Below are 26322 nucleotides of genomic sequence, written 5' to 3'. Positions count from 1 at the left end.
ATCGAAGGTATAGATCTCTTCCATGTAGATCTAGGAGTAGATCTAAGTTTTAGTAAACTCGTACTCGTATTTAAATTTTGAAATCTATCCTTTGCACGAGATCCAGTGGCATGGGTGATTCGGGGTTTCCGCGACGCGAAAACGCGGTTTTCGTGGCCCGAAAACCCAACACACCTCACACTTCGCCAATGCCCTGCTATTTCTCAGCGCCTGCACATTAGTACAAATGTGAGATGCACATCCGATATCTAATACCCATGATGAAGAAATAGATAGATTAACTTCTATAACATATATACCTGAAGTGGAAGTCTCACTTCACTTCTTCTTAAGATCTTCCAGGTACACCTTGCAGTTCCTCTTCCAGTGCCCGGTCTGACCGCAGTGGAAGCAGGTAGCATCCTTGGCGACCCCTCCTTTAGGCTTCAGTGCCTTGCCTTTGCCCTTGGCTTGGGAGTTTCCTTTGCCTTTGGGCTTGCCCTTGCCCTCGTGTTTCTGAACCATCAGAACAGAGTGGGGCTTAACCTTCTTAAGGTTCAGCTTAGCAGTTCTTAACATGTTAAGCAGCTCAGGCAGTGACTTGTTAATTTCATTCATGTTGTAGTTTAGAATGAATTGACTATAGCTATCCGGCAAGGATTGCAAGATCAGGTCAGTGGCCAGCTCTTGGCCAAGCGGGAATCCCAACCTCTGTAGGTTTTTTATGTACCCAATCATTTTGAGTACATATGGGCCTACGGGAGCCCCATCTGACATCTTGCACTGAAACAGTGCCTTTGAGATCTCGAATCTCTCGTGCCTAGCTTGTCCCTAATATAGTTGACGAAGATGTTCAACCATATCGTAAGCTTCCATAAACTCATGCTACTTCTGAAGCTCAGAGTTCATGGTCGTGAGCATCAGACAGGACACATCTAATGCGTCATCTTGATGCTTCTTGTAAGCATCTCGGTCAGCTCGCGTGGCAGTGGCAGGAGGAGCGTCCGGAATGGGCTGCTCTAGAACATACAGTTTACGTTCTTGGGTGAGAACTATTCTCAGGTTCCTGTACCAGTCCAGGAAATTTACTTCGTTGAGCTTGTCCTTCTCAAGGACAGAACGCAGGGAGAAAGAGTTCGTATTCGACGTCATGGTAATCTACAACAGAAATTAAAGGAGAAAGTAAATAACATATTCTTTTAAATCATTTAATTAAGCCTTTTAACTAAATTATGCTCCCACTGAATTCTATAATTCATGTGGGACAAGATCCATATCATACTACGCCTTGAGTTAGCTTTGGCTAAATCGCCCAAGACTTAGTATGATCGGTAGGTAACTAATTATCAATTACATCTCTATGCAACTCTTGTTTATAGGACAAGATCCGCATATATATTAAGACTTGAGTTAGCTTTGGCTAATACGCCCAAGAATTAATATAAATGTGATTTTGACCTATCTAGCAACCATTGGAAAATGCCTATAGTTAAACTCGATCCAATTGAGTTAACTAGTTACTCAATCTAATTGAGTTGTATTCACCCATGCATTGATAGGCGGGACCAAGATTGTCCCTCCGTACCCTACCAAGATAATATGTATTACTCTGCTTTGGCAGATTCAACAACACATGTGATCGAGGTAGTGATAGGTATCACGGCACGGTAGGCATTTGAGTTGACGTGATTGAGATCTAATCTAATCGAGAGGGTGCATCTTGTACACGATTTAGATCTAATCTAATCGTTAGGCACTAATTAATTACTAATCTAGCATGCATCACATACACACACACAAGCAATTAATTAAATTTTATGATTAGTCATGACCCTACTACGATCTTCTCAAGCCAATGAGAAGATCGGATGGTCAACCTAGGGTCAACAGCTTCTCAAGCTCCTCCCTTTGACCACCTTGCGTTGCTCGCGCCCTCCTCGTAACTCCGTCTCGAGTGGACCTTCCACCGCTCCAATTTTATACATTACAATTTTGAAACTCGAGTTACATTCGAGTCTAAACTAATTTACAACAAGAATATAAAAATAGAGAAAGACACGACGTGCAGGTCGCGAATCAAATATACAACACGCACATCACATGACGGCACACAGGCCGTATTATGAATTACAACACATTTCCAATCAGATTGGGTCTTTTTGGGCCATGACTATCACAAAATAATACATAATTCTAAATTATGTATTTTCTGTAATTTTTACTACAATTTTTATGAGTAAAATTCCTGGCGGTTCCGTTTATCGGGTTTTCGGGCGCAATCACGGAACGAATCCCCTTGCGGGGCCAGGGGCAGCACCCCTACCCGCGATCTAACCATCGTGAGTGTTCCTTAGCGATCCTACAGCATCTTAGCCTGCTGTCTCAAAAAGATTTGGGGCGAAACCTTACCGTTTCGGAAAAATCTTCTCGGTAGTCGAAGCCTACAAATGTCGAAACACTTGTGCTTCGCTTCTACGAGAAAAATACCCATAAAAACTATAAAAATAGGAAATTTATAGAATATTACAGAACTGCTATTTTTCATAAAAATACAAAATAAACTCGTACAAGACTTCGCACGTGGCTCTGATACCACTGTTGGGAATTTCGGGCCGCAAAAATCACTTTTTCGCGTTGCGGAAACCCCGATTCCTATGCCACCAGATCCGTGCAAAGTAAAATAAAACAAAAATTCGAGTACGAGTTTACTAAGGCCTAGATCTACACTAGGGGGAGAGCCTTTTACCCTTGATGCGTTGCCCTTCGCAATCCCGCTCGTCCAAAGGGTGCTGGATCTCGAGAGTGTCAAAGTAGACACTCCTCTAGAAGTATCCACATGAACAAATCAATGGAGGGAGAGCCTTAGAGTGTGCTAGCACTCCTAGAGGGTCTCGGCTAAGGAGGAGGAGAGGGAGAGCAAGAAGATGCAAGGAGTAAGATGATGGAATCAATTGGCTTGAATGAAAAATCAATCTCATTCACTCACAAAAGTGGTCAGCCACATGTGTAACTCCTTCTCATTTAATGTGGCCGGCCACATTAAATTGAAAGGGGATTTGTAACCTCCATGAGGTGGCACACACATGTGCTAGCCTTGATGATGTGGCATATCATCATTGGTTCTCCTAATGCCAACTCACAAAAGAGGTGGCAAATGGTCAAGTCAAACTTGACCTTTCATCTTCCTTCTCAAGTCAAGTCAAACTTGACCAAATCTCTCTCATGGTTGATCTAATCTAACCATTTGATTCAAACCAATTTAATATAATGAATCTAATTCATTTAATTAAATTGATTCAATGAGTCATAATCTAAATTAGACTCATTGAACACATGAATCAACTTGAGCCCAACTCAATTAGCTCAATTAGGATTATTCTTAATCCAATTTGATTCATCACATGAATCTAATCCTCTTGGTTCATCATATGAACCTAATCTCCATCTAATTGTCCTTTGTGTGTGACCCTATAGGTTCTTGTAACGTTGGCAATGCTTCTAAACCCATTTAGAAGCATAAGTAATGAGCGGTATCTAGCAACACATCATTACTACCCAAGTTACAAGAATGTTGAGATCCAACATCACCTTGTGACTACTAATTGTGACTCCTTATAAAATATGACAAGTGCCCTTCTATCCTTGACATCTAGATTGATTAATGTGAGGCATAGACCGTGTCATCATCTAATCAATCTAAATCTTGAACTCCAAGTAGACTCACTCGATCAAATGAGCTCAACATCTCATATTGACTCATTTGGGCATGGCCATGCACTTAGTGGTCTCACTCTATCAAGAATATTGATGTCGCTCCCGTCATATAGGAGGGATAGATCCCATCTACATCACTCACATCTCTCTGCATAATTTGTTACATACCCAGTAATCGCCTTTATAGTCCACCCAGTTACGGGTGATGTTTGATGAAACCAAAATACATAACTCCTTATGTAGGGATCCATGGTGACTTCAGGTCCAAGGACTAGTAGTCATACTAATAGCCACATGAGAAAGTATATGACACTCATATAACGATCCATGATACTTTCTCATAGCGGGTCATTCAGTATACATTCTCCAATGCATACCCATGTGTCAACTTGATATCTCTATATCCATGACTTGTGAGATCAAGTCATCGAGTTGACCTACATGCTAGTCTTATTGTATTAACATTGTCCCTGAATGTTAATACTCGACTAAGAATGATTAAGAGTAGTGTTCCCTATATCATCTTACTATCGATTCAACCAATCGATTGATATAGGTAACCTTCTACTAAGGACGCTATTATACTTAGTTATTTGGCACCAATAAGAGTAAGTATAATAACCAAAACAAATGCCTTTATTTATATAAGAATATGATACAGCGAGTCCATACAACAATCATCAAATGATTGGCTCTAGGGCTCTAACTAAAAGTTTAGATTATTTAAAAAAAACTCAAAAATCAAAAGAAAAATGAAAAAGAAAAAACTTAAAAGTTCCTGATTTGTGGTTGCACCAATTCAGAGTCATATCTGCTCTGATAAGAGTAGGCACAACACAATAGACTAAGAGTAGTAATTAGATCCTCTCTCCCCCCGAGATCAAGATCTAATCAAGGTCTCAACTTAGGTTTTCCAAATGGGCTTAAGTTGGACCGACTCCTGCAGTTCCCTCAACTGAGAATGAATCCTCACTAGATCTCTCTTCCAGTTGCTTACCTTCACTTATCACTTGTAGTCGCTTGACTTATCTTTGATCTGCCAAGTCTTCCTGCCAGTTGTCAGGTCTACAGACTCAACTATATTTTGGCCAGTTGTCAGGTCCCGCGGACCCAACCGGACTTTCCGCCAGATATTGGGCCCTACGGACCTATTTGGACTTCCCACCATCCATCGGGTCTCGCAGATCTAGTTGGATTTCAGCCTAGTGTCAGGTCCTTCAGATCAATCAACTCCTGCACACTTGGTAAAGCAATTAGACCATAAAATACTCTAACTTTAAACTTCTTGTCATTTATCAAAATCTGAGTTAGATCATTAGTGTAAATTTTACCAACACAATAACATACAAGAAGAACACAATAATTTAGACAAAGTAACAATTAGCAATATATATTAATAACAATTATGCAGACAATAAAAAAATATAATATTATGAATATTCCTTTTCAAGATCCCTGGCAAACTAATATGTTTGTGATTATATTGGCTAAAAAGGGCAAAGTTCTCCATATCATCCAATAAAAAATTAAGTTCTCTAATATTTTCAAGTATCCTAAATTATTCTTAGATACCTAAGTGGTCCTACTTGGTATGTTCGTACAGATTCAACAGCCAAAGATCAAACCTAGAAATATAAAAAAGATAATGAAAGTATAAAGAAGTTAGAAATAGTTTAATAGAAAAATTCATAATCAATACAAGAAAAATTTTAAAAATTAAAAATAAAATGATAATTTGCATATGGAAAATTAATTATTTTCTTTTCATGAATATCATATAGATAAACTTATTAAAAATTACATATATTTTAGGTATATGTGAAATTATCGATAGTTCATTACTCATGAAGAACCAATAGCATAAACCCATAGTGTAAATTTAATATGTATACTATTAAGTAAGTTTGATCAAATTTATACATAGTCTTATTTTTTCCTTTAAAAAAAAAAAATCTAATTTCTCATCCATCCTCCTTTATCTTCATCTTAACAAGTTTCCACTATCATTATCTACCTTAGCATTTCATTAAATAGCTATTAGTCATAACAAATAAAATCACACTAAAACACACAAAGCTCATATCTTTAATCTAAAATAAAAAAACTTACTTTGCCACCGAAGACACATCGACACTATTGTGCTAGGAGTCACCAAATGCTGAAAAATAAAAATAAAAAAAAGCAACACAATAGCGTAGGGATCATGAAAAGAGAGTGAATGAAGTTGGGATAGAATAATGAGGAAAGATCACCTCCAGTGCCCCTTTTAAAATTGACGGAGTTGAACACCACAAATTGCTCCAAAGCTCAATCTTGATCTTAAACTTTTGCTGACTTGTTGTGTCTCTTTGCACTACTAGGTGGAGGTGAAGGGACGATGACAAACAATCTCGATCGGTGCTCAGATGATGGAGGAAACGTAGATGAAAGAGGAGGGCTGGGAGATTAAGTTTTTTTTAAAAAAAAAATAAAACAAAAAGGAAGAGGGTATTATGGGAAAGAAAATTGAAAGGATACCTGATTTAGTCAATTCTAAAATGGATACACTTTTTGAGTAATATACAAATTAGATATATGGTTTGGTAAATATATTTTTTATGCACCAACTGTTAGTTTCTTTATTTGTATTAGAAAATATCACTATGTGAATTTTATTGATATATTTTGTCAATGTTTATTTCGGCAATTTGTAATTACGAAATAATATATATGATAATCAACTTTGGTAATAAATTTGATGTAGTAAATACCATTTTAGATTTCATAGATTTAAAAATATAGGCATCACTTCTAATTTTATCTGACATTTTATTTTGTAATATATATTTGATGAAATAATAAGTTTCAAAATTAAATTGATATATCGAAGTGCTGAAGTAATAAGTTTAAACATGTTCAAATACTTTTATCTTATTGAACCGATTTAGCTATTTCCACCTATCCTATGCTAAAACCCTAAGTACTTGCTTTTTTCGCTAAAATTAAAGCACTTCACCTATCATTCCATGTTGTTCAAAGCCCAACCTATTTTTGATTGTCTTTTCATTACCTCCTCCGTTAGATATCTCCGCGCTTAGGGTTTACCTGGCTATTCCGCCTCCTCCTCCTCCTCCTCCTTTCCTTTTTGATCTCCTCTGTCATCACTTTCTTCTTCAAGCACCTACCAATCTTGCATCATGCTCTCTCTGCCTTCTTCATCGATCCAAGAGAGAAGCCTTGGGCAGAGCGGGCAAGCACCTTTTCTGCCCATGGCATATCTAAGCATGGGCAAGGCACACCACCACATCATAGACTACCTTTCTCGGTTATGTGATGTTGTCTCATCTAAGTAAAATATGGTTAATTACTTTGATACTATGACTAAATGGTAGAGTAATATAATACAAAAGATTTCGAAAAATTTAAATAGCGGCGTAGTTAAAGAAACTATTTACTTTATCATTGATCAAATTTATAAAGTCGTTCGTATAAATTACTTTGCTAAATTAAAATTTTTGTTGTAATAAAATATGCTCTATTACGTCGACACTACGATGAAGCAATACAACACAAAATACTTCAACCAAGTCAAATTATGTAGAAGTAAAATTAAATATTTACCTCACCAAATACAAAACTTGTGAACTCGTATACATACTTTACTTTATCAATAAAAGTAACCTATGAAATAATATATCATTAGCTATTTCGGTACTTTTATAGATCCCGCTGAATTAATAGAGCTTTTTTACTTAAAAATAATCCGATTTTGAACTGATTTTGGACCTGTGATATCACACTTCTATAATTATATAGTAAATTAATAAATTCTCTTTTATTTTATCTGTCTTGTTGGGTTTCAATTAAAGTCCCACATTGAAAAGATTTGATAAAGATCATGAGGTTAAAAGGATGTAAGATATCTCCATTGGAATGAGACCTTTTGGGTAGAACCCAAGAGCAAAGCCATGAGGGCCTAGGCCCAAAGTGGACAATATCATGCCATTGTGGGGATATGTGGGCATCTTTTGGGCACAACAAATGGTATCAGAGCCATGGTACAAACCAGATGCCATGTGGGGCGGCCTTGAACGAAGTTCGTGGGAGGCTTGAAGTAGGTCAGGGTGACCGGATGTTCGTGGGAGGCTTGAAGCAGGTCAGGGTGATCGGATACTTGTGTGGAAGCAAGTAGGTCAGGGTGACCAGATACTTGCAGGGAGGCCCGAAGCAGGTCAGGATGACCAGATACTCGCGCGGGAGGGGGGCCTAGAGCAGGTCAGAGTGACTGAGTATTTGTGATAAGGCGAGTAGGTCAGGGTGGCCGGATGCTCGCAGGTAGGCCTAGAGTAGGTCAAGGTGACCGAGCACGGATGCTAGCGGGGAGGCCCGGAGCAGGTCAAGGTGACCGAATACTTGTAGGGGGCAAGTAGGTCAAGGTGACCGGTGCTCACGGGGAGACCCGAAGCAGGTCAGGGTGACCGGGTACTTGTAGTGAGGTAAGTAGGTCAGGGTGCCTGGATGCTCGCAGGTAGGCCCGAAGTAGGTCAACGTGACCGAGCATGGATGCTTGCGAGGAGGCCCAGAGCAGGTCAGGATGACCAGATGCTCGCAGGGAGACCCGGACTATGAGAGTAATTGTGGTCCTTCGTTTGAGGGGAGGATTATTGGGTTTCAATCAAAGTCTCACATTGGAAAGATTTGATAAAGATCATGGGGTAAAAAGGATGCAAGATACCTCCATTGGAATGAAACCTTTTGGGTAGAGCCCAAGAGTAAAGCCATGAGAGCCTAGGCCCAAAATGATATCATACTATTATAGAGATATATGAACATCTTTTGGGCACAACATATCTATTTTAATAATTATCTATCTATTATTTGAAATAATATTTAAAACCTATTATCTATTTTTACCTCGTGTATAGTTAAATTCTACTTAGTTGTTCACTTGCTCTTTGAAATTTTTGGTTTTTATTTTTATCTCCATTATCTGGACGAGTCTTTAGGCCCGTGTACAACGTGGCTCTAAATTATTGACGTCTCTCACTTTGACAAAGAATTATTTTTATATAAAAAATACCAATTACAGTGACAAATTTCATTAAAAAAAATATAATTCTTCCACCCTGTTTTATTTATCAGAACACGACCCCAGCTGAGACGCTACTTGTTGACCAATGACCAGGTGACCAGATGGGTACGCTACAAAGGCCCAACTCGACGAACCGAGCCGGTTCTTTTGAATGAACCGGCTCAACGAGCTGTGGGAATACACAGAGCAGCAATCGCGTCTCGTGATCATCCGAAAGAGTCCAAGTCGCCAGTTGGCTTGGTCGTGTTTTGCGTTCTGGGTTTTGTTGTCAAATTGAATTCGAACGCGCGTGATTGCGACCGCTGGAGCCGGAGGGGCCACCGTGTCCGTGTCGCCGTTTACTTCATTTAATATATGAAATTGCTGCAAGTCTCCCTATCGCCTCCCTATCCGCCTGCTGGCCTGCGCACCGCCGAGGAGTTTCCGGTAACTTCCCTCGCCGATTTTTAGTGTTGCGTTTCGATGGGGTTTCGGTCTCCCCCGATTTATTTTTTCTACTTTTAGGCATTTCAGAGACGACTTCGCCGGCCGACGTTGCGGTACTGGTGTGGTTCCTCAGCGCTCGGCCTTTGTTGTTTCGTCTCTTGATTCTCTCATCTAGGTTCAGAGGTATCCTTCATTCATTTTTAAATTTCTCTCCCATTGGGAGCTCAATATTGTGTCGGTTTGTTCCCGTTTGTTTTCTCGCGCTAATGATTTCTATCTTTTGTTTCTATTCTGGACTATTTGAGCCGCCGGATCTTCTTATCAAATGAGAACACACATTTGAGGATGCTCAGAAGTAGTGTTCGAAAACAGTTTTTATTCTTTACTTGCTCGATAGGAAAATAGGAATCTGAATGAAAGCGAATTAATCTAGTAGATTCATCATCAGTGACAATATTAACCAATTGTATTAGTCTCAACATTTTGGAATGCTACATGATTCTTATCCCCCTTGTAAGTCAACATAGTATATTAAGAAAGGGAATACTTTGTAATTTAATTGTTTCTCCAACGCTAGGAGTTGAGCTCTCAATAAAGGGTGTTCAAGTGTGTCCGTTCTTCAATACTAGGTGTCCCTGGACTTCAGCACCGAGTCCACCTTATATTTGACGCACCCCTTCACCAAGAGCTACATGAAGAGTGCTGCATCTTAATTTTTCACTTTCTTGACCAAACCGTTCATTTTAGTTGATAAATTTTCCATGTTAAGTATCATTCAGTTGTTAAGGCAGAAATAGTATAGAAAATTAGTATATTTAGAAAATGAGATTGTATCCTGACCAATTTTACTTTGATTATCTTGTGCAAAGACTAAATGTTGACAAGATGGTCTTTTTTTCCATCTATCAATTATATCTAGTTTGGTGATTCACATTTATCTCTACTTTGTGGCTATTTGTTACGAATCTGTAAGTGCACGGAAACGTCGTAAGTAATATAAAAAATTGTCAAATTCATAGGAACCGTTGATTAAACACTAGAGATGTTGCAAAGTAAGTTATCTAGATAGTCAAAAGTTGACTTTGGCGCTTGCGAACTAACGAGAGAGATTGAAGAGAGGGAGAGAAGGTTGAGAGAAAGAGAGAGAGAAGAGAAAAGAGAGTAGAGAGAGGGAAAGAGTGATTGGGGGAATGATTCTAGGAGTTCGGTTTCACTATTATGTTAGTTAATGTCCCTATGCATTGTTCTTCTCCTTACCTCCATCCTTATGCACATGTAGGAAGTCTAACTAAATACGGACACTACCCTGCGACGTCATGTTGGAGTGCTACTCCTATTGATATCCGATGTTACTAAGTAGGAGAGGTAACCTAGCAAGTTCGGTTAAAGGGATACCCTTGTCACTATGATCTCCGAATATTGTGGAATGAGAATGGATATAATCATGAATATCACTCTTAAAAATAATATTTGGTTAGTTGAATATTTTCCATAGGAATAAACTAAAATTTTCTTTTTTACCCTTAGAGGGAAATAAAAAAAAAAAATTAGATGTGAGAGAAAAATATGATGAGAGAGAAAATATGATGAGAGAGAAAATGTGATGAGAGAGAAAATATGATGGGAAAGAATGAAGAGAGGAAAAATGTGCTAAGAGAAAATGAGGAAAGAGAGTGTGATAGGAGAGAGCATGGTGAGAGAGGATGAGAAGAGAGAAAATGTGATGGGAGAGAATTGAGAGAAAGAAAGTATGATAGAGAAAATGAGTTGAGAGTGTGATGAGAGAGATTGAGTAGAGAGAAAGTATGATGAGAGAGAAAATATGATGAGAGAGAAAGTATGATGAAAAAATAAGGAAAGAGAGTGTGATGGGAGATAAAGTATGATGAGAGAGGATGAGGAGAGATAAAGTGTGATGAGAGAGAAAGTATGATGAAGAGAATGAAGAGAGAAAGTATAATGAGAGAAAATGAGGAGGAAGAGTGTATGATGGGAGAGATTGAGGAGAGAGAAAATATGATGAGAGAGAAAGTGTGATGATAGAATGAGGAGAGAGAAAGTATGATAAGAGAGAATAAGGAGAGAGAAAGTGATATGAAAGAAAATTTGAACAAATATATTAAGGGTATTTTCGTTCAAAATTTAATTCTCATTCCTATTCCTATCAAAACCCAAGGGAGGAAGGATGTGGGTTTCATCAATGCCCAAATTTTCAGGTTTCATTCCAAAATTTTAATTTCATTCCCATCAACCAGATATAAGGTTTGGGCATGAATCCATTTCCTTATTCTCAAACCCTTAAACCAAATGCCACCTTATTAACATAGGATTAGAGATAACCCATTAAGCCTAATTAGATGTTTCCTTATGAGAAATTGTCCTCCCTTTCAAGATGATACTCTAAATATCCGGTTAAAGAGATACTCTTGTCACTAGGCCCCTCGGTCATACAATTTAAAGTATCCCCCTACAGGGTGAACAATCAATATACATCTACATGTTTACACTATTCACACATTTCATCAAACATATAGAAGGCACAATACATATAGAACATGACATAAACATTTCATTGAACAAGGAAATGATATATACATAATTCATTCATCAACATCGCATCACAAATACTCCCTACATCCTATGAATCAGAAATCTACTTTATTGCAAAGAAGAAACAAACTAGAGACATGAAAAATAGCATTCTACAACACAAATCATAAAGAAAGGAGAAGAGAAATGCTTAATAATGTGTCGCTAGTCTTCTAGATTGGAGTTCTTGCTACGGAGGTGGTCATATTGTACAGATCGACGAAGATGAATGCTCTAGGGTGTTCCCTAAGGGGAGAACCCTTTCCTAAGGAGAGGGACGAAGTCCCAAACCCAAGGTGAGTCAAAAAATGAGATTCTTGACCCTTTTATACCTCATCTAAACTGTTCGGATCTGCCAGGTTTACAGGGCTCCGAGAAAATGGATTTTTCACCCCCTTAAACCTGGTTTTCTCATGTTCCACCCTGAACCAAAGTTGTAGCCCTTGAAACTATCTACATTTTGATATAAAGAATAGCTCGTAACTCCAATCGAGCAGAAAGTTATGATGGTTTAAAGTTTGGCCTGCAATCTGGGCGGAGGGTGTGACGCGACCGTGGCTGGGAGGCACGACCGTACCTTTTAGCACTGCTAGACCTTGTTATTCTCTGTTGAACCTTGAAGTAAAGTTATAGATCTTGAAATTAGCTACATTTCGATATAAAGAACAGTCCGTAATTTCAATCGAGTACAAAGTTATGGCCGTTTCAAAATAAGTGTGCAGTCTGCTCATATTCAACATAGCCCTGTTTTTACGCTCACGGCTCCTATTCCACGCCACACGACCGGAGAGGCACAGTCGTGTCGCTGAAAGACATGACCCCTTTTTGATTAGGCTCTAAAAATGTGACTCGGCCATGCCTTGATGCGGTTCTGGAAGAAGCACACGGCCATGTGGTTTCACACGGCTTGGGCTTGATTAGCTTCTTTTGGGAGGCACGACCGTGCCTAATGTCACGGCTTCATCTCTAGTGGGGGGCATGACCGTGCCTTTGGGGCACACGATTGGAGCCTTCTTTGTCTCTGGTGGGGGGCATGGCTGTGACGGGGCACTACCAACCTCTATTTTGCTTCGGGAAAGGGTACACGGCCTTGCCTCTTGGCACGACTCTTGTTGTTGATCCTCTAAAATTGTTTCAAGTGCCTTTCCATTCCATTTTCGCTCCAAATTACGTCCTTCAATCAAAACAAGCAAAGAATGCATATAATGAAATTGGGTAATACATATAGATTATATTCATGAAATACGAGTAGATGTGCGTCAAAGAATGCATAAAAATATATATAATCTACGCACATCATTATTCCTTTTCCAATCAGATTTAATTCAATACTCATATCAATGATTGACATTTATTATTTTTAGATAAACATCTCAGATCCTACATTAGTAATTGCAACCAACTTTGTATATTTGTGTGGAATCTTCCAACCAATTGTTTTGACGAGTTCCTAGAAGACTCCAATGTGGTGCTAGGCAACATGGCCTAGTTTATTAGTGGCAAAAAAAAAAGTATACTAAAAATCTACTTCTATCTGATACTTAGGGTCGCCTCTCCATCTTTTGCCCACTTCTCATCATTTCTTTTTTCATTCCTCTAGAAATTACTTACATTGATGTTGCAATGGATTTTTTGTTTAAATTATCTCATAACTTTGTGGGCTTAATATTTAAGTTATATATAAATGTTTGAAATGTCAACTTAATAATCTCTTTTTTATTTGTTTAGTCTGATGAAAGAGACCACTATATTAATCAACCTAGACAAGTTATTTAATGCATTCATGCTTTGACACCACATCTGAACCTATATATTTTTTGATCAATCTTACAAGTCATAATTTCATTTTCATGTAAACGCGTCAATGACAAATTATAAAACTGTTGTTTGTCTTCTTCCTTGTACATCTATTTATGAATGTTTATAAGTGAGTAGGCTAGCTTGATAGTTGATCAACTCTTACAGAACCCTTTTTGTGGTGTCCAAATATTCCATCCTTGATTTGCTAAAAGTGGCAGTCTTCCCTTATTCTAAAAAGAAATTGTAAATTTCTTTTTGCAGGAAATTGTGTTTGACTGAGCTAAGCAACATACAGAGAATATCATTATGAGTTGCTTCTCTATCTTTTTTCGAAGGATAAATTTTGACCATCAAAGTAATAAGCATAATCATGGTATGTCTCAGGCGGTGCTCTGATTAAATTTTCACTGTCTTTTCTAAATTGTGTTACATTTGTTATGCATTTAATATACTGCATTTAATATACTACATTTTGGAAAACTCTTTCTGCCTTGAAGGACTTTCTGACTGAGTCTTTTCCAGATATTCCAGAAATTAAAAATCTAAAGATCATCACATACAAGGAGTTGAAAAATGCAACTGGCTGTTTTAGCCATGCCAATAAGGTTGGTGAGGGAGGTTTTGGACCTGTGTACAAGGTAAACTTTACAGACAATAACTAATCAATTCGATTGAGTATATGAATCTAGTAATTACTTTTTTTGACTACTTTTTTAGGGAAGGCTTAAAAATGGGAAAAATGTTGCTGTAAAGGTCCTATCTTCTGAATCAAAACAAGGAGTACGGGAATTCTTGACCGAACTTAGTGTGATCTCTGATATTGAACATGAAAATCTTGCTAGTTTGTATGGTTGCTGCATTGAAGGAGATCACAGAATACTTGTTTACCCTTATCTTGAGAATAATAGCCTTGCACAAACCCTTCTCGGTAATTCAATTTCCTATTAGCACATTGTAACATGATTATATGCTTCTTCACTATGATTAAAACTCTTACTCTCAGGTTCCAGATATAATGATATCCGATTTGATTGGAGAACCAGAGTGAAAATTTGTGTTGGTGTTGCTCGTGGACTGGCATTTCTACATGAGCAAGTGCAACCTCCTATAGTTCATAGGGACATCAAAGCAAGCAATATTCTTCTTGCTGAGGATCTTACGCCAAAGATCTCTGATTTTGGTTTAGCAAAACTTCTTCCACCAAATACAACCCATGTCAGCACTCGAGTTGCTGGAACAATGTAATTCCACTATTGTACTTCCTATATTTTTATGGCCTTATTCTTGTAGTGAGTTTCTTATGCAGCTATAACTTTGCATTCCATCACAAATGAATAAAGTAGCATCCTATTAGGAATTTATTAAGCAGTTGCACTCCATCCAATTTATTTACCACCCTATTTAGATTCATTTGTTAAGTTGTTCCTTTGTTGTTGTTTTCAGAGGTTACTTAGCTCCCGAATATGCAATAAGAGGGCAAGTGACAAGGAAGTCAGATGTGTACAGCTACGGTGTGCTACTATTGGAAATAGTTACCGGCAGGTGTAACACAAATACAAGGTTGCCCTCTGAAGATCAATTTCTACTTGAACGGGTAATATACATGCTTCATCCTTTTTTTTTCCTTTTTGGATGATGAGATTTTTTTTCAGGTAGAAATATTTGGTTCACATCATTTCTCCTTCCAATTTTTCCATAATGAGTCCACTAATGGAGTGTGTACAATATCTAAAGCAAATCTTTCATGGACCAAGTGGCAATCACCCTTCCATAATTATTAATTCAGAATACTAATTCCCAAAGAAATCCTAGACTTGGTGTGCACACAGGAATATACAACAATCATTAGGAATTTTATTTTTCAAGTCTTGGTGTGATTTAAGCTACAAGACAGTTATTCTTGCATCCTGATGAGATATATGCATTTTCACCTTCATAATATATTGATATTACCTGCTTTTTAGTTGGATGACATAACCTTGAGGACACACCATCTTCTAATTCTCCCCAAAATTGAATTTCCTCATATGTTATTGGGGATTTTTCTCCATCATGTGATTTTATTCTTGTTATTGTGATCAGGCATTCAATGACACATGGAAGTTTGGTATTTGATTATTAATTAGTCAGGTTTCTCATGATTGCAGACATGGGCCTTGTACGAGCGTGGTGAGCTTGAAAGCATCGTAGACACTTACTTAGCTGATGATCTAGACATGAAACAAGCATACAATTTTTTGAAGATTGGGCTTCTGTGCACACAAGATGTTGCGAAGCTTCGTCCTACGATGTCCACTGTTGTGAGGTTGCTGACTTCTGAGATCGACATCAACTCACAAAAGATCACAAAGCCTGGTCTTATCAGCGATTTCTTCGACCTTAGTGTGGAAGGCCAGAAGAAGGCTGGCTCCCGATTTCCCTTCCAAGTATCCTCGTGTCATGACTCTGGTCCTGAAACTTCACCATTGTCATCAGAAAACACAACCCATAAATCTACTTTTACAGGAATATCAGATTGAAGCTGAGTCGATAAAGGGTCCACTTCAGGGTATATATAACTTCAGGTCATGTGTAGTTAAATTTTTACACATTCTTTTTGTGAGAAAATATTTGCCATTTTTTTTTGTCTTGTGTATATATTCATTTGGAACATGCTAATGTAGATCTTGGTGTTTGCTTAATCAGAAGAGGTGTTTGGAAATTTTTCGTTTGATTTAATCAGCAAGTTCAATGATCATTATTCATCTTAAATAGATCTATGAGCGAACTGTTGCTGCACAATGAAATATTGTTAGCTAGAGCCCTACAGTCAATCATTTGATAATTGTATTTTGGACTTATTGTATCATATTCTATATAAATAAAGTCATTTGGATTTTGGTTATTATACTTACTTGTATTGGTGCCAAATAAACTAAGTATAATAATGTCCTTGAGTAGACGGTTCTCACCTATATCAATCGGTTAGTTGAACCGATAGTGAGATGATATAGGAAACACTATTCTTAATCATTCCTAGTCGAGTATTAACATTTAGGGACAATGTTAATGCAATAAGACTAGCATGTAGGTCAACTCGATGACTTGATCTCACAAGTCATGGATATAGAGATATCAAGTTGACACATGAGTATACATTAGAGAATGTATATTGAATGACCCGCCATGAGAAAGTATCATGGATCGTTATATGAGTGTCATATACTTTCTCATGTGGCTATTAGTATGACTACTAGTCCTTAGACCTGAAGTCACCATAGATCCCTACATAAGGAGTTATGTACTTTGGTTTCATCAAACGTCACTCGTAACTGGGTGGACCATAAAGGCGATTACTAGGTATGTAACAAATTATGCGGAGGGATGTGAGTGATGTAGATGGGATCTATCCCTCCTATATGACGGGAGAGACATCAGTATTCTTGATAGAGTGAGATCACGAAGTGCATGACCATGCCCAAATGAGTCAATATAGGATATTGAGCTCATTTGATTGAGTGAGTCTACTTGGAGTTCAAGATTTAGATTGATTAGAGGATGACACGGTCTATGCCTCACATTGATCAATCTAGATGTCTAGGATAGAAGGACACTTGTCATATATTGTGAGGAATCACAATTAGTAGTCACAAGGTGATGTTGGATCTCAACATTCTTGTAACTTGGGTAGTAATGATGTGTTGCTAGATACCGCTCATTACTTATGCTCCTAAAAGGGTTTAGGGCATTGCCAACGTTACAAGAACCTATAGGGTCACACACTAAGGACAATTAGATGGAGATTATGTTCATATGATGAACCAAGAGGATTATATTCATTTGATGAATCAAATTGGATTAAGAGTAATCCTAATTGGGCTAACTTGAGTTGGACTCAAGTGGATTCATGTATTCAATGAGTCTAATTTAGATTATGACTCATTAAATCAACTTAATTTAATGAATTAGATTCATTATATTAAGTTGGTTTGAATCAAATGGTTAGATTAGATCAACCATGGAAGAGATTTGGTCAAGTTTGACTTGACTTGAGAGGAAGATTAAAAGTCAAGTTTGACTTGACTTTATGCCACCTCATTGGTGAGTTGACATTGATGTGGACCAATGATGTTACTCCACATCATCATGGGTGCCACCTCATGGAAGTTACAAAGCCATTTTCTTTAATAGCTTCACATTAATTGCACTTAATGCAATTTTTGGGAGTTACACAATTTGAAGTGGCCGGCCACTTTTGAATGGGAAAATGAATTGATTTTCCTCATTCAAGTGCATTATTCCTTCTTCTTCTTCTTGGAGCTCTCTTCCTCTCCCTCTCCTCCTCAACATGGCCGAACCACACATAGGTGCTAGCACACCTCTTTGTGTGTTTTTCTCCACCTACGAGTCCGTGTGGATACTTCTAGAGGAGTATCTATCTTGATACTCTTGAGATCTGGCACCGTTTGGACGAGCGGGAACGCGAAGGGCTTCGCTTCAAAGGTATAACTCGTTTCATGTAGATCTAGGAGTAGATCTAAGTAGAAACTCGTACTTGTAATTTTGTTTTGAAATCTTTTTTCTTCGCAAGAGATCCGTTGGCTAGGGTGATTCGGGGTTTCTGCGACGCGAAAAAGCGATTTTCGCGGCCCAAAAAACCCAACAGTGGTATCAGAGCCACGTGCGAAGCGAGTACGAGTTTAGATTCGTATTTTTATGAAAAATATAGATCTGTAAATTTTCTGTAAATTCATGTTTTTATAGTTTTTATGGGTAATTTTCTCGTAGAAGCGAAGCACAAGTGTTTCGGCGCTTGTAGGCTTCCGCTACCGGGAAGATTTTTCCAAAACGACCAAGTTTCGCCCCAAAACTTTTTGGGACAGCGGGCTAAGGTGTTGTTAGATCGCAATGGAACCCTCGCGATGGTTAGATCGTGGGTAGGGGCGCTGCCCCTGGCCCCGCAAGGGGATTCGTTCCGCGATTACGCCCGAAGACCGCTAAACGGAACCGCTGGGAAATTGTACTCGTAAAAATTGTAAAAATTATAAAAAAAAAATTATAGAAAATTATAGAAATATATAATTTTGAATTATATATTATTTTTGTGATAGTCATGGCCCAAAGACCCAATTTGATTGGATAATTCGTGTTGTAATTCATAATACGGCCTACGTGTCGTGATGTGATGTGTGTGTTGTATGTTTTTATTTTTCACGACCTGCGCGTCGTGCCTTTCTTTTTATTCTTGTTGTAAATTAGATTTAGACTCGAATGTAACTCGAGTTTCAAAATGTAATGTAAATTTTGAAGCGGTGGAAGGTCCACTCGAGACGGAGTTACGATGAGGGCGCGAGCAACACGAGGTGGTCAAAGGAAGGAGCTTGAGAAGTTGTTGACCTTAGGTTGACCATCCGATCTTTTCATTGGCTTGAGAAGATCGTAGTAGGGCTATGACATAATCACAAAATTATTTGATTAATTATTTAATTAATTGTTTTGTGTGTATGTGATGCATGCTAGTTAATTAAGTAATTAATTAGTGCCTTACGATTAGATTAGATCTAAGTCGTACACATGATGCACCCTTCGATTAGATTAGATCTATCGAGTATATGATACGCATCATCGTTTAGATTAGATCTAAATCACGTCAACTCGTAATGCCTACCATGCTGTGATACCTACCACTACCTCGATCGCATGTTGTTGTTGAATATACCAAAGCAGAGCAACACATACTATCTTGGTAGAGTACGGAGGGACAATCTTGGTCCCGCCTATCAACGCATGGGTGAGTACAACTCAATTAGATTGAGTATTCCTAGTTAACTCGGTTGGATCGAGTATAACTATAGGCATTCTTCCAACGGTTGGAAAGATAGGTCAAAATCACATATATACTAACTCTCGGTCGTATTAGCCAAAGCTAACTCGAGTTTTAATATAAATGCGGATATTGAACCTATAAACAAGAGTTACATAGAGATGTAATTGGTAATCGTTACCTACCGATCATACCAAGTCTTGGGCGTATTAGCCAAAGCTAACTCAAGGGTTAGTATGATGTGTGTGGATCTTGTCCCACATGAATTATAGAATTCAATGGGAGCATCATTTAGTTAAAGACCTAATTAAATGATTAAGAATATGATATTTATTTCTGCATTTATTTCTGTTGTAGATTACCATGACGTCGAATATGAACACCTTCTCTCTGCGATCTGTCCTTAAGAAGGACAAGCTCAACGGAGCAAATTTCCTAGACTGGTACAGGAACCTGAGAATAGTTCTCACCCAAGAACGTAAACTGTACGTTCTGGAGCAGCCCATTCCGGAGGCTCCTCCTGCCACTGCCACGCGAGCAGACCGAGATGCTTACAAGAAGCATCAAGATGACGCATTAGATGTGTCCTGTCTTATGCTCGCGACCATGAACTCTGAGCTTCAGAAGCAACATGAGTTGATGGGCGCTTACGATATGGTTGAACATCTTTGTCACCTATAACAAGGACAAGCAAGGCACTGGAAGAGGAACTCCAAAGAATACCTGGAAGATCTTACGAAGAAGAGAAATAAGATTTCTACTTCAGGTATACATGTTATAGAAGTCAACCTCTCTATTTCTTCATCGTGGGTATTAGATACCGGATGTGCTTTGCACATTTGTACTAATGTACAATCGCTGAGAAATAGCAGGGCATTAACGAAGCTTCAGATAGACCTACGAGTAGGCAATGGAGCACGGGTTGCTGCTATTGCTGAAGAAACTTACCATCTATCTCTGCCCTCTGGACTTGTACTAGAATTAGATGATTGTTGTTATGTGCCTGCTTTAACTAAGAACATTATATCTGTTTCTTGTTTGGACAAGAAAGGTTTTTCGTTTATAATAAAGAACAAATGTTGTTCCGTCTATTTAAACGAAATGTGTTGGGTTTTTCGGGCCGCGAAAACCGCTTTTCGCGTCGCGGAAACCCCGAATCACCCAAAGCCGTAGGATCCGTGCAAGGAAAAATTTCGAAAACACAAGTACGAGTTATAAACAACGATCTACAGTAGATCTACAAAAGAAAACACTTTATACCTTTGGTGCGTGCCCTCGCAAATCCCGCTCGTCCAAGGTACGTGTCGGATCTCCAAAGTATCAAGGTAGATACTTCTCTAGTGATATCCACACGAACAAGAAGTGCTCTCTAGCACTCAAGGATGGAGAAGAGAGCCCCAAGTGTGCTAGCACTTTCTAGGGCTCTTGGGTAGGATTTAAAAAGGAAGAAGAGAAAGGATGCAAAAGGAATGTCTTACACTCAAGAAGTAGTATCCCTCCTTTGTGACCTTCACTCTTCCTTTGCTCTTGGAACTCACTCAACCACCTTCACCTTACTTGAAACTCTCGGTCAAGAAGGAGGAAAGGAAGAGGAGAATGACTAGAGGAAGGAGATGAAATGAATGAGAGCAATGAATCAAAATTCATTCCCATTGATTCACTTGTGTGGCCGGCCACATGAGTAACTCCTACTCATTTAATGTGGCCGGCCACATTAATGAGAATGGAGGCTTGTAACCTCCATGATGTGGCATACCATGATGATGTGGAGCATCATCATTGGTCCACATCTAGCCATCTCACTAATGATGTGGAAATTAGTCAAGTCAAACTTGACTCTTCCTCTCCCTCTCAAGTCAAGTCAAACTTGACCAAATCTCTTCCATGGTTGATCTAATCTAACCATTTGATTCAAGCCAACTTAATATAATGAATCTAATTCATTAAATTAAGTTGATTTAATGAGTCATAATCTAAATTAGACTCATTGAATACATGAATCAACTTGAGTCCAACTCAATTAGCCCAATTTGGATTACTCTTAATCCAATTTGATTCATCAAATGAATCTAATCATCTTGGTTCATCATATGAACTTAATCCAATTGGTTCATCATATGAACCCAATCTCCATCCACTTGTTCTTTGTGTGTGACCCAATAGGCTCTTGTAACGTTGGCAATGTTTCTAAACTCCTTTAGAAACATAAACAATGAGCGACATCTAGCAATACATCATTGCTACCCAAGTTACAAGAATGTTGAGATCCAACATCACCTTGTGACTATTAATTGTGACTCCTCACAATATATGACAAGTGTCCTTCTATCCTAGACATCTAGATTGATCAATGTGAGGCATAGACCGTGTCATCCTCTGACCAATCTAAATCTTGAACTCCAAGTAGACTCACTCAATCAAATGAGCTCAATATCTCATATTGACTCATTTGGGTATGGCCATACACTTCGTGGTCTTACTCTATCAAGAATATCGATGTCACTCCCGTCATATAGGAGGGATAGATCCCATCTACATCACTCACATCCCTCTGCATAATTCGTTACATACCCAGTAATCGCCTTTATAGTCCACCCAGTTACGGGTGACGTTTGACGAAACCAAAGTACATAACTCCTTATGTAGGATCCATGGTGACTTCAGGTCTAAGGACTAATAGTCATACTAATAGCCACATGAGAAAGTATATGACACTCATATAACGATCTATGATACTTTCTCATGGCGGGTCATTCAGTATACATTCTCTAATGCATACCCATGTGTCAGCTTGATATCTCTATATCCATGACTTGTGAGATCAAGTCATCGAGTTGACCTACATGCTAGTCTTATTGTATTAACATTGTCCCCGAATGTTAATACTCGAAGAGGAATGATTTAGAGTAGTGTTCCCTATATCATCTCACTATCGATTCAACTAATCGATTGATATAGGTATGAACCTTCTACTCAAGGACGCTATTATACTTAGTCTATTTGGCACTAATACAAATAAGTATAATAACCAAACAAATGCCTTTATTAATATACAAGAATATGATACAATGAGTCCATACAATCATCAAATGATTGGCTCTAGGGCTCTAACTAACAAAATGTTCTATTGTAGTGCACCTCTGATAAACGAACTCTATATTCTAGACCTTGAGAGCCCTATCTATAACATAAATACCAAGAGGTTCAAGTCAAATGACCTGAACCAAACCTATCTCTGATACTGTCGCTTAGGTCATATAAATGACAAGCGCTTATCCCAGCTTCATAAGGATGGTTTGCTGGACTCATTTGATTTTGAATCATATGAGATATGCGAGTCATGCCTACGAGGCAAGATGACCAAGACTCTCTTTAGTGGGCATAGCGAGAGAGCAACTGATTTGTTAGGACTCATACATAGTGATGTATGTGGCCCTTTCAATGTTGCTGCTAGAGGCGGTTATAGATACTTCATCACATTTACTGATGACTTCAGTAGATATGGTTATGTGTACTTGATGACACATAAGTCTGAATCCTTTGAAAAGTTCAAAGAATTCAAGAATGAAGTACAGAACCAGCTTGGCAAGAGTATTAAGATACTTCGATCCGATCGAGGTGGAGAATACCTTAGCCATGAGTTTCGTGACTACCTAGCTGAGTGTGGGATTCTATCCCAACTCACTCCTCCTGGAACACCACAGTGGAATAGTGTATCCGAAAGGAGGAATCGTACCCTATTAGATATGGTACGGTCTATGATGAGTCACACTGATCTTCCGACATTCCTTTGGGGCTATACTCTAGACACGGCTGCTTTTATACTCAACCGAGTTCCATCCAAGGTCGTGATAAAGACACCATATAGGATATGGACTGGGAGAGATGCCCAGGTGTCTTTCATGAGGATTTGGGGTTGTGAGGCTTACGTTCGACGTCAAGTCTCAGACAAGTTAGGACCCAAATCCGACAAGTGCTACTTTATTGGATATCCCAAGGAAACTAAGGGATATTACTTCTACATTCCCAGTCAGCACAAGGGAGTTGTGGCAAACACTGGGGTCTTTCTAGAAAGGGACTTTGTTTCTAGAAAGACTAGTAGGAGCACGTTCGATCTTGAAGAAGTTCAAGATGCGAACAATAGCACTGAAGCCTCGATGGAAGTTGAACTGGAACCACAAAGTGTTGTGGATGATGATGTTCCATAAGGAGTTGAGGAATAACAACAAGTTCAAGTAGACATACCTCTTCACAGATCTGATAGGGTATGTCGTCAGCCTGAGAGATACTCATTTCTCTTGTCTGACCATGATGACATTGTGCTCATAGAGGATGAGCCTACCACCTATCAGGAAGCTGTGATGAGACCAGATTCCGAGAAATGGCTAGAGGCCATGAGATCCGAAATGGAATCCATGTACACCAACCAAGTATGGACTTTGGTTGATCCACCTGAAGGGGTAAAACCCATTGGGTGTAAGTGGGTCTTTAAGAGAAAGACTGACATGGATGGACATATCTATAAGGGTCATTTGGTAGCTAAAGGTTTCAAGCAGATTCATGGTATTGACTATGATGAAATCTTTTCTCCAGTAGCTATGTTTAAGTCCATTCGGATCATGCTTGCTATTGCAGCCTACCATGACTATGAGATATGGCAGATGGATGTCAAAACAGCGTTTTTGAATGGAAACCTACTCGAGGATGTGTACATAACACAACCTGAGGGTTTTGTAGATTCACAGCATACTAGCAGAGTATGCAAGCTACATAGGTCCATTTATGGACTAAAGCAAGCTTCTCGGAGCTGAAATCTTCGATTCGATGATGCAATCAAACAGTTTGGTTTCATCAAGAACGAAGATGAACCTTGTGTCTACAAGAAGGTTGTAGGGGACATAGTTGTCTTCCTCATATTGTATGTGGATGACATACTGCTCATTGGGAAAGGACATCCCTATGCTTCAGTCTGTCAAGACATGGCTAGGGAGTTGCTTCTCAATGAAGGACGTAGGTGAGGCATCCCGCATTCTAGGGATACAGATCTATAGAGATAGATCTAAGAGATTGCTTGGCCTAAGTCAGAGTACATATATTGACAAGGTACTCTTTCGGTTTGCCATGCAGAACTCCAAGAAGTGATTTCTGCCGATGTCACATGGCGTGAGTCTTTCGAAGACTCAAGGTCCCTCTTCTAGAGAGGAGAGAGACCGCATGGATCAGATCCCTTATGCCTCAGCCATAGGATCGATCATGTACGCCATGCTATGTACTCGACCTGATGTCTCGTATGCTTTGAGCATGACGAGTAGATACCAGTCAGATCCAGGTGAAAGTCACTGGATAGCGGTCAAGAATATTCTTAAGTACTTAAGAAGGACTAAAGAATATTTCTTGATATATGGAGGCAATGATGAGCTAGCTGTAAAGGGTTGATGATGCTAGCTTCGAGGCCACCGGGATGACTATAGATCGCGATGGGTTCTTATTTTGCATTAATGGTGGTGTCATTTGGAAGAGTTCAAGCGGGATCTGATGGTCGATTCTACGAAATGCATTCATTGCATCGAGGCAAAGGAGGCAGTTTGGATCCGCAAGTTCATCACTGATCTTGGGGTGGTTCCTAGCATTGCTAACCCCATTGAGCTCTATTGTGACAACAATGGAACTATAGCACAGGAGAAGGAACCTCGCTCACACCAGCGGACCAAAGACATACTACGACGCTTCCATCTCATTCGAGAGATCATCGAGAGAGGAGATGTGAAGATTTGCAGAGTACCTACAGAGGCTAACATCGCAGATCCCTTGACCAAGGCTTTGGCACAGAGGAAGCATGATGGTCACACTAGGTCATTTGGGCCTAGAGCCTACACTGATTGGCACTAGTGCTAGTGGGAGATTGTTAGCTAGAGCCCTAGAGCCAATCATTTGATGATTGTATTTTGGACTTATTGTATCATATTCTATATAAATAAAGACATTTGGATTTTGGTTATTATACTTACTTGTATTGGTGCCAAATAAATTAAATATAATAATGTCCTTGAGTAGACGGTTCTCACCTATATCAATCGGTTAGTTGAACCAATAGTGAGATGATATAGGGAACACTACTCTTAATCATTCTTAGTCGAGTATTAACATTCAGGGACAATGTTAATGCAATAAGACTAGCATGTAGGTCAATTCGATGACTTGATCTCACAAGTCATGGATATAGAGATATCAAGTTGACACATGGGTATACATTAGAGAATGTATACTGAATGACCCGCCATCAGAAAGTATCATGGATCATTATATGAGTGTCATATACTTTCTCATGTGGCTATTAGTCCTTAGACCTGAAGTCACCATGGTTACCTACATAAGGAGTTATGTACTTTGGTTTCGTCAAACGTCACCCGTAACTGGGTGGAGCATAAAGGCGATTACTGGGTATGTAACAAATTATGCGGAGGGATGTGAGTGATGTAGATGGGATCTATCCCTCCTATATGACGGGAGAGACATCGATATTCTTGATAGAGTGAGATCACGAAGTGCATGGCCATGCCCAAATGAGTCAATATAGGATATTGAGCTCATTTGAGTGAGTGAGTCTACTTGGAGTTCAAGATTTAGATTGATTAGAGGATGACACGGTCTATGCCTCACATTGATCAATCTAGATGTCTAGGATAGAAGGACACTTGTCATATATTGTGAGGAATCACAATTAGTAGTCACAAGGTGATGTTGGATCTCAACATTCTTGTAACTTTGGTAGTAATGATGTGTTGCTAGACACCGCTCATTACTTATGCTCCTAAAAGTGTTTAGGGCATTGCCAACGTTACAAGAACCTATAGGGTCACACACTAAGGACAATTAGATGGAGATTAGGTTCATATGATGAACCAAGAGGATTAGATTCATTTGATGAATCAAATTAGAT

The 26322-nt window shown here is 38.9% G+C and overlaps 1 protein-coding gene across 1 annotated transcript; it reads left to right on the top strand.

Moving 5' to 3' along the window:
* The first annotated feature begins 9071 nt into the window (after positions 1 to 9071).
* Positions 9072 to 16280, top strand: LOC122032243 (cold-responsive protein kinase 1-like). Its single transcript, XM_042591517.1, has 8 exons — positions 9072 to 9190; positions 9269 to 9373; positions 13841 to 13952; positions 14102 to 14217; positions 14297 to 14507; positions 14583 to 14820; positions 15023 to 15173; positions 15727 to 16280. The coding sequence occupies exons 3-8, from the start codon at positions 13886 to 13888 to the stop codon at positions 16096 to 16098; spliced, it is 1155 nt and encodes a 384-aa protein (XP_042447451.1). The 5' UTR covers positions 9072 to 9190; positions 9269 to 9373; positions 13841 to 13885; the 3' UTR covers positions 16099 to 16280.
* The last annotated feature ends 10042 nt before the right edge of the window (positions 16281 to 26322 follow it).

The sequence above is a fragment of the Zingiber officinale genome, chromosome 11A (assembly GCF_018446385.1).
Source record: "Zingiber officinale cultivar Zhangliang chromosome 11A, Zo_v1.1, whole genome shotgun sequence".
Classification (NCBI taxonomy): Eukaryota; Viridiplantae; Streptophyta; class Magnoliopsida; order Zingiberales; family Zingiberaceae; genus Zingiber; species Zingiber officinale.
This window is presented reverse-complemented; position numbering and strand designations above follow the sequence as displayed.